The sequence below is a fragment of the Sinocyclocheilus rhinocerous genome, unplaced genomic scaffold (genome assembly GCF_001515625.1).
Source record: "Sinocyclocheilus rhinocerous isolate Xijiao unplaced genomic scaffold, SAMN03320098_v1.1 scaffold4536, whole genome shotgun sequence".
In the NCBI taxonomy this organism is placed as follows: Eukaryota; Metazoa; Chordata; class Actinopteri; order Cypriniformes; family Cyprinidae; genus Sinocyclocheilus; species Sinocyclocheilus rhinocerous.
Genome location: NW_015666165.1, coordinates 37036 through 47213, shown reverse-complemented (window position 1 = coordinate 47213; position 10178 = coordinate 37036). Strand labels below are relative to the sequence as shown.

Below are 10178 nucleotides of genomic sequence, written 5' to 3'. Positions count from 1 at the left end.
TATATATATATATATATATATAGATACACACATACAGTATATATTTTGAAAATATTATATTCATATAATTTATATTATAAATAAATATATTTAATATATAAACATATATTTTTCTGAAATATATACATGCATGTGTGTGTATTTATATTTACATAATAAATATACAGCACACATACATATATTATGTGAACAAAAACGTTTATTTTGGATGCGATTAATCGCGATTAATCATTTGACAGCACTAGAGTTTTGATTTCATGCTGACATAGTAAGAATTTAAAATGATGCACTGCACAATACAAAGAATACAATATCTGGTTATTATTTGTAAAAGAATATATCAAGTATGAAACGCATGCAGACTCTGAGTGGCAGAAATCTCTAGCACAGAAAATCAAACCGATTACAAAGCACCGTGATTAAGGCTGAGGGAAAACATTGCTAAAAGTGCCTGACCTTTGTACGGCGAAAGCTTGCCTTCCTCTTTGGCTTTGCCTGCCAACTCCAGGAAATCTTCAATGAGGTCCAGAGAAATGAGAGACTGGCTGAACACCAACCTGAGCACACAGGACACGTGACCGTCACACACATGACCGAATGACATGGAAGACAACGAATTCGGAGATGCTACTCTGACAAAACTTAACTCACACTTTTTCTTCCAATTCTTCAGCCATGCGGAGGATCTCAAAAAGAAGCACCATTTTCCCAGAATGCTCCAGCACCTCAGAATCTGGCTCGGTCACAAACTCTTTGTACCAGTCAGGTGATGGGCTGCCAGGACCTGAGTTCGACGGCCGAACTGAGGAAAACATCACAGATACACACTGTTGGGGCCATATTTGCAGAAGACGTGCAATGCATCCGTAGTTTTCAACAAAAAAGTTGTTTTATTGCATCTAGTGTCAGGTCCAAAATCTACCAACATCATTCTAACGAATAAGTTTTTAAAAATGTAATAATTTTTTTTAAACGTGAAATATTAAATAGTGTATTAGTATATTGTAAATAGTGTGTAAAGTAAGTGTTAATTTATAGAATTTTGCATGTGTGTGAACTGTTATAAAACTAACTGTAAAAAATATATTAAAAAATATATATTAATATAACTGTACCATATCTTGGTCATCAGTATCGGTCAATGAAAGGATTTTTATTTTTTTTTCTGTTGAAAGGACAGTCCACACAACAACGTCATCATTTACTCAACCTCAGATATTCTTTCTTGTGCTGAACACAAAAGAAGATATTTTGAAGAATGTTGGTAACCAAACAGTTGCTGATCCCCACAGACTTCTACAATATGGAAAAATATTATAGAAGTCAATGGCTACTGTCAACTAGTGGTCGACCGATATATCGGCCGATATTTGGCATTTTTCAAATATCGGCATCAGCCGATAAGTTTTCCTGTTTGGCCGATGCATTCGATGCTGACATTCTCCATCTTGTTCGCTGTTGACATTAACAGTTCTGTCTAATACGGATAGAAGTCGGTCTAATAATCAGAACGGTTAAACAAAGGAATTAAAATGTATACAAAAAGTATTATAACAAATGCTTTTATATTATTAGTAATATAAAGGCAAACATTATAATACTTTCTCGTTTGCCGTCAGCATTCAGCAAATACGCATTTATATCATTTAAACAAATCTTTGAATGACTAATAAACATCTAATTTCACAAACTTAGTCAAATCCAGCTGTGAGATCTTGTGAAGTGTGCTTTTGATTTCAAACTATGCTGCGCTTTATGCATTTGCCCACTGTCATATTCATGTCATTTTCACTGTGTGCTGCTGTATGTAAAATTAGTGTTTACCTTGGCTTTATTTGAAAAAAAACATGATTCCCAATGCACACAAACTTCCCAGAATACGGAGTGCCCTGTTGGTTACAGTGTTTACTTTCTTTTTAATTATATTTTTATTACATATTTATTTATTTGTGAAAAATACTTTGTCATCTTAAGTATAAGCATGTTTATTTTACACATTTTGCCCACTGTCATATTCATGTCATTTTCACTGTGTGCTGTATGTAAAATGAGTGTTACCTTGGCTTTATTTGAAAAAATATGATTCCCAATGCACACAAACTTCCCAGAATACGGAGTGCCCTGTTGGTTACAGTGTTTACTTTCTTTTTAATTATATTTTTATTACATATTTATTTATTTGTGAAAAATACTTTGTCATCTTAAGTATAAGTATGTTTATTTAACACATTTATTTTTTAATCCATTTTCAAACGATTTCAAATTTCTTACATATTAATTAAAATAAATAAAATTATATCGGCTTTATCACCCTGCTTTTCGAGATGTCTGCAAAAACCCAATATCGGTCGACCACTACTGTCAACTGTTTGGTTACCAACATTCTTTAAAATATTTTCTTTCACACAGATTTGGAACAACTTGAGGGTTAGTCAATGATGTCAGAATATTCATTTTCAGGTGAACTATCCCTTTAACCATTATTAGTAACAAGAGCACTGCTTAACTCTTATCTGTAGAGATGATTTTGTCAGTAAGCTCAGTCATACCCTCTTCCACAGGCTCTGCTCTGTTGCGCCCCTCAGGGTTTCCTCCACGAGAGCTGGTGTTCCACTCCTTAATCACTTCCAGGTCATCGCTGTCGGACTTGTCTGAGCTCTGCTCTTTCCCTTTGCCTCGCTTCTTCTTTCTGTACGGGGGTTTAGAGAACCAGATCAGTCATTACACAGCCAGCAAACAGGACGGTTACCAAGGAAGAGTTAAGACTCGTCTCAAACCTTTTGGGCTTCTCATCTTCAGAGGTCAAACTCATGGAGGACTCCTCTGTCTCTGAGGCTATGAACTCCTCCATACTGTCCTCGTCGAAGTATCCCTGTTAGTGTGAAGAGAAAAAAACAACAGTTAAGGTGCTGCTATTCTAATCAGCAGAGTTACAGCAACTGTTAAACCAAAAATGAAAATCCTGTCATCATTTAATCAACCTTACCTCATTCCAAACCTGTATGACTTTGGTTCATCGTCAAAACACAAGTTAAGATATTTTGGCAACACTTTAGATTAGGGAACAGATATTCACTAATAACTATGACTTTTGCCTTCCAATTTTAAACTTCCAATTTGCTGTTTATTAATAGTTAGTAAGGTAGTTGTTAGGTTTAGGTATGGGGTGGATTAAAGGATCTAGAATATGGTCATGCGAAATAAGGCATTAATATGTGCGTTATATGCACTAATAAACAGCCAATATGCTAGTAATATACATTCTAATAAGCAACTAGTTAATAGTGAGAATAGGTCTAAATAACTCAAGTGTTACCGATATTTTTAAAGGAACCTCCACTGAAAGTCTAAGTAAACAAAATCTAGAATATCCAAAAAAGTAAAAAAAAGCGTATAAATCCGTATGAATTGAGCGGTTTAATGCAAGTCTCGCGAAGAGCTCAATATGATTGTGGGAGAGACCACAAAACACACTCATGATGAAAGAAAAGAAAAGAAATGCTGTATACAGCCCGGTCCAGAGTCATTTTATGTAACCTTTTACTCAAATTATAACACATTATAAGGCTGTTAAATTGATTAATTATAATTAATTGATCGCATCCAAAATAAAAGTTTGTGCTAACATAATTATATATATATATATGTGTGTGTGTGTGTGTATAAAACTATGTAGTATTGTAATGTTTTTATTTATTTATTAACTAGAAGCATTCTGAAGGTTCTCAGTGTTTTGGACTCTACTGTACACGAGAGACCCGTTGTGTAGAATGACCCAAATACAAACATTCTGGGCTGATAAAAAAGGTTCATGGAGAAGAAATGCAATTTCTCGTTCTGCACTCCCTTCTGTCTCTCTCTCTCTCTCTGTGTGTCTGTCTTTCACCACATCTGTCCATTACAATTGTCCATCTGATCAGTCTCTCACCCAACAAAATCAGGATACTGAATATTGTAAAGGGCCTGAAGAGATAGTACCTGAGCAACAGTGATAATACATCATGAAAGCGATGATTGCGTGACTTAAAAATAAATCTAATAATTCTGATCAGTTATGGTGGCATTTTGTGTGTTATCTTGAGGTCTGATTGGTTACCATTAGAACGTTATGCCACCCAGAGTAGAGGACTGAAGCTATGGCGTGTATTAATGACTGGAATCACTTTGATAATGAAAACACAGTGGAAGATATGCAATGCCAATCTGTCATAACATTATATTGAGAATGCTACTGTAATACAATGTTGTAAATTTGTTGTGCTTTAGCTGTCTGTTTAAAGTCCCTAGAAATCAAACGTTTTTTGCGGCTAGTATGATTACGCTAGTCTTAACTTTATCTACAAGCTAGTGTTTCAAAACAAAGACAAAATGTGCATTTATATGCATTCAAAATGTACAGCCTCTCTACCACCAATGTGGATCAACTATTTTTACGTCAGCTTCTCATCAGATTTTCTGTTCAATCAAATGCTCTTTATTCACCCCCTGGAGCCGTGTGAGGCACGTTTTACTATGGATGTATGCGCTTAATTTCACTTCTTTTGGACTGATGAACTGTAACACCCGCTGAGTGCCATTTAAAAGCTTGGAAGATCAAATAATTTTTTTTTTTATATAACTCTGATTGGATTCATTGAAGTCATATACACCTAGGATACCTTGAGGGTGAGTAAATCATGGGCTAATTTTCATTTTTGGGTGAACTAACCCTTTAAGTTTAGTTAAGCCGCTAGCAAAGCACTTCAGTTTAACTGTTGCTCATTCACTCTTCTGATTCAGCTCAATCAGTCACACCACGCTTTCCATTCATCTAAATGTGTGAGACAAGAAATGCAAGCTCATATGAATGTTGCTGCTTTCCAAAGTTCAAAATTCAATTCAGCTCTGACCTGTGAATTTATAAAGTCATGTGAAGACTTGTGACTGTGTGACCTCTTAAATGAAAAGAACGCAAACTTTAAATCTGCAGGATTGCAGTAAAGTGGAGTTAGAATGCATATTTTTGGATGCATTACATGCTGCACATCAACAAAGTCTAGGTGATCGCAGCAATGCACAACATTAGTGACTAATATTGTAGCATTTGAAGAAACCATATCCCTTTAAAAAGTTTATTTTTCAAAACTATCAATGATATGTTATTTATAAATCTAGCCGTTTTATTTTTTCCTCTTCATATTTACACATCCTAATACCAGGTATAAACAGGGACAGAGAACAGTCATCGCTGCATACAAAGCTGGGATAGTATTTGAATAAAAAAAAGTCACAGCAGCTTTAACACCGTCTAAAATGCCGAATGCGAGTTCACCTCAATGCAGCATGAAATTGGATCAGGGTTTGGGTAAAGCAGGCCACCAGGACAAAAGTGCAAGCATTAAGGCAAATACAGTGTCTGGTGGTGGTCTCTGGGGGTATGCACCTACAGTCACAACAGCAGCGCAGCAGCATAGCAGCGGGCTCAGAGGAAAGCCGGCCTAATGAGCCTCTGGCTGGGAAATTCTCCTAAAGCTCTTCATTAGATAAGGACGTGGGAATTGGTTCAGATCGCCCCGCGGCCTGGTGCCAGCTGCCATTCTTTCTCTCCCAGCTGCGGAGCTGCTTCAGAACAATCGCGGCCTGAGCTATAACACCGCTAAACCACTTAACTGAAAAAATGAGAGCAGGGGGGAAAGACTGGTTTCACCTCAGGAGACTCAAATCTCCAAACTCCTATTTCAGGGTTTAAGCTGAGAGACTGCATGATTTGAATCGCATATTTGACAATTAAAACTCAACATGACAAAGCATTTAACTTAATATTCAGTTTCACTCAGGAATATTTTACATCAAGCAGAAAATAGATGGATTTTAATCATCAAAACTATTTTTTTTTTTACTGTTCACAAGGCCTTATGTCTATTTGCCCTGTTAAATCCAGAGACATACAGTGGTGGCCAAAATTATTAGAACGCTAGTATTTTCAGCAGCTAAAAAACAGTCTGTCTGGAGTGACATGAAGAAACAGAACAAACTGAGACAGACTCAATCCAGAAGAACTGTCTCAAAGACGCTTCAAGAAAGCTACCTGCAAAGCTCCCTGAAAAACTATGCGCAAGTGCACCGAGGGCAAAAGCTGCTTTAAACGCAGAGAGGATGGTCACACTAAATGTTGATTTCATTTAGTTAATAGAAGTTAATTGATAAAGAAAATCTATTATACATTATTTTTGACTGCATCCTCATTTTACAGCATTTTTACACAAGTGCCTAAAACTTTTACCAGTACTGTAGCTTTGCAGGTAGGTTTCTTGAAGCATCTTGGAGATATTGGTGAGTGATATGGCAAAAATATCATATCACGTTTTTTTTTATAAATATCTCGATTTTATCACGATTCTGTGTCATGTTGGTTTTTCTATTTTGCAAGTTGTCTGAGCATTACAGCCAAACTAATTTCCCTATTATAAAGACAAAGCCTTTCAAGGTATAACAAAATATAAAAAAAGAATGGCGGATATTTAGGCCAAAGTGGGCGAAGATAAAAATCTTTGTCATTATTTTATCTTTGTTATTAAAAAATAAGAACAAAGATACACATTACAAATACACATAATATACAAATAAAACAAACAGTGTTTTATTTTCAAGTACGATAGGTGTATTTAGCAGGAGCATTCAAGAAATTGAATGAACAAATATAAAAATAAAACACTATAGGTATATATTGATTCCTATTAAAGCAAGGGTCTTAAAGTTTTTCAGTCAAGAGTAGCGAGTTATTTTTCTCTTTGTGTTTTCTTGTTTTATTAACATTAAAGGAATAGTTCACCCAAAAATAAAGTGTTTTATTTTTATACCATCATTCACCTGAATGAGTTTCTTTCTTCTGTTGAACATAAATGCTATTTTGAAGAACATGGCATAGCCCATAGTATTTTTTTCAAGTCAATGTGGACAAGCAAATGTTTGGTTACCCACATTCTTCAAAATATCTTCTTTTGTGTTCAGCACAAGAAAGAAATTAATACAGGTTTGGGACAACATGTGAGTGAGTAAATAATGACAGAAATTAATTTTTAGGGTGAACTATCCCTTTAATGACAGTCGGCAGCATGTTTAGTACTGTCCCTTTAAGAGCTGCACGCATCTAATATACAGACACGCATCCGTTTCTCTCAACTGTTTACTTTTATTTTAGACATAACCAAGTCTATATGCAAGCCTTGTGTGTTTTAACAGTATTAGCGGGAAAGATAACTTAGTCCAGTAACTTAATCAGGCGCTGTTTGACAGGGTTTTTAGTGCGCGCGCTTCGGGTGCATGCGCTCAGAAAAAGTGCATGTCAGAAGAGCGCGTGAATGAAATGTTTAACTGGCCAGGCTTTAAAGCACATGCAAATAATGTACTTTTGTGATTGTGAATAAATGCAGTGTCCCGTAAGAGCAACTCGACCGCCGAGTTAACACAGATGTGAATGTATGTGACGCTGTAGCACGATACTGCGATATTAATTACATTACAATTAATGACAAAATAGAGCGTAGTTTAAATGAACGTATAAAATTATATAAATACTGTTCGGTTTCTGGCACAAACTGATCGTTTCGTGTCTTAGGACATCAATGTGTCGTCACGAGCCGTAGGGTTTAATTTGGGATTTGTCTGTGCATGTTTTTTTTACTCTCATAGATTTTGTTTCATTGCCATGCATTATACGACTGATAGACTGCAACGGTCGGAGTTAAAAATCATAATTTGTGTTCTACTGAAGAAACAAAGTCACCTACATCTTCGATGCCCTGGGGGTAAGCAGATAAACATCAAATTTTCATTTTTGGGTGAACTATCCCTTTAAAAACATTTTTAGCTGCTGAGAATACTAGTGTTCTAATCATTTTGGCCACCACTGTATATTATGAAAATAATTAGGAAAAAATGAGATCTTTAACCGAGCAAATGCTAAATAAACTGAAGTGAATATAATGTAGAGTCGTACCTGTGAAGTGATCCAGGTAGTATCGGTAAAGCTTGCACTGAATGGGTGTTAACCGTATCGCTAACACATACTCGTGTTTTGGCGGTAGGAATTTTGTAAGGGCAGTGTAGTCTCTTCTCTGCGGAAGACAACATTTTTACAAGTCTGTTCATTATGAACTAGCACTGAATACACTGGCTGTGGTCTTCTGGCTTACTTGGACGCATCCTGCCAGCATCTCGTAGAGGATGTGCGCGCGCTTCTTCATGACTCGGACATCAGTCAGCGTGGAGTCGGCGCACTGGCCGTTCTGGATGGGGTTGATGAAGCGGTTTCTGAACTCTTTCACTGACCCCAGCAGGTTCTCCTTGATGAAGTTCACCATACAGTGATCTGAGGGGAGAAAATGGCACTTTCACTCCCGGAAATTATTCTTGTCATAATTCAAGGGTTTAAAGATGTCTTTCCACATTCAGAATGACGTGGCATAACCCTTAACTGGCCATAGTCTACTTGAAGTAGGGCTGCTCGATTATGGCAAAAATCATAATCACGATTATTTTGGCCAATATTGTAATCACGGTTATTTAACACTATTATGAGGGGGCCATATGACCAAAACTTTATATGAGTGATTTATTTAAAGATAGTGATATATCAAATATATATTTCCTGTAAATAAGGTTGCAATGACATCTACATTGTAGAGACCAGCGGAATTTCAAACAAACAAACAAAAAGTCCTCAAAATTATTGAAAATAATTAAACTGTCAGTAATAAAAAAGCAAAGGACAAATACAACAAAATAAAAAGATACAAATGAAACAAACTGTGCTTTAAAATGTTTTTTTATGCAAGTCTCAAGCAGTTTACAGCCTAAGAAAGAAATTAATAATCAAATGTAAAATAAAACAGCATAGTCTTCACTATAAGAATGAAACTTTTTTTGTTTCTTATTAAAGCTACAAAAGTCCTTCACTCAAGAGCAGTGTGTGATTTTGAATTTGTCTTTTGTTGTTTGATTAATATTAAGCACACAGTCGCAGCAGGAAAATAGCTCGCTGTCACTTTAAGAGCCGCACGGATACAATTTACCATTACACGCGTATTTTCATTCTCAACTCTTTACGTTCATTTATTACATGACCAACGAAGGTATACACGAATAATCACTAAGCGCCGCATTTTGACACATTTTTGCGTGTATTTGACCGTTTAGGCGCGCACCTTGAGCTAAAAGATGACTTTACATGTCCGTGTTCTGCTCCATCTCTGAGTGCATATATCTTCCTGAGGAGCAGCGCAAGTTCTCTTTCACGCTTTTAAAAACATGAATACATATTCTTATATAAATCAAGCATGTCCCATTTTGCAAAAGTCACGTTACATGATTTTACTGATTTGCACGTGAAATTGGGCTTGTATGGAGGAACGAAAGCGCAGCGCTGGAAAAGGGGGCAGAATGGGGGCGGAATAATCGTTTTATCTCGATTGTTTGTATTTTCATAATCGTTGGAGGCCAAAATCGATATCGAAATTGTTTTTTGATTAATTGCACAGCCCTAACTTGAAGCATACTCCAGATCTGATTGAAATCTGACTGATTCTGGGAATCAAGCAGCACTGAATGCTTAGAGCCAGTTAGAGGTTCTGTCTATAAACTATTAATGTTTTCTTTCTAAAGCAATAATGTAGTATTTAGTAGTGCTGTCAAACGATTAATCGCATCCAAAATAAAAGTTTTTGTTCACATAATATATGTGTGTGTACTGTGTATATTTATTATGTATATATAAACACACACACATGCATGTATATATTTAAGAAAAATACGTAATGTTTATATATTAAATACATTTATATATAATATAAATTATATGAATATAAATATATACATTTAAATATTTTCAAAATATATACTGTATGTGTGTGCTTTTATATAAACATAATAAAAATACACTGTACACAAACATATGTGACCCTTGACCACAAAACCAGTCATAAGGGTACATTTTTCATTTATACATCATCTGAAAGCTGAATAAATGAGCTTTGACCATTGACGTATGGTTTGTTAGGATAGGACAATATTTGGCCGAGATACAACTATTTGAAAATCTGGAATCTTGAGGGTGCAAAAAAATCCAAATATTGAGATAAAGTCGCCTTTAAATTTGTCCAAATGAAGTTCTTAGCAATGCATATTACTAATCAAAAATT

General features: G+C 35.6%; 1 protein-coding gene across 1 annotated transcript in view; it reads right to left on the bottom strand.

The window, feature by feature from the left end:
• The window catches only part of atrx (ATRX chromatin remodeler), a 61123-nt gene that overhangs the window by 27350 nt on the left and 23595 nt on the right, over window positions 1–10178 (bottom strand). Inside the window, exons 17-24 of the mRNA XM_016542979.1 lie at window positions 8175–8350; window positions 7979–8096; window positions 5513–5648; window positions 4116–4203; window positions 2778–2872; window positions 2550–2689; window positions 652–802; window positions 457–557 (exon numbers count right to left, since the gene is read on the bottom strand). Of these exons, the coding sequence (XP_016398465.1) occupies window positions 457–557; window positions 652–802; window positions 2550–2689; window positions 2778–2872; window positions 4116–4203; window positions 5513–5648; window positions 7979–8096; window positions 8175–8350 (1005 nt within the window). The remainder of the gene's footprint in view (window positions 1–456; window positions 558–651; window positions 803–2549; window positions 2690–2777; window positions 2873–4115; window positions 4204–5512; window positions 5649–7978; window positions 8097–8174; window positions 8351–10178) is intronic.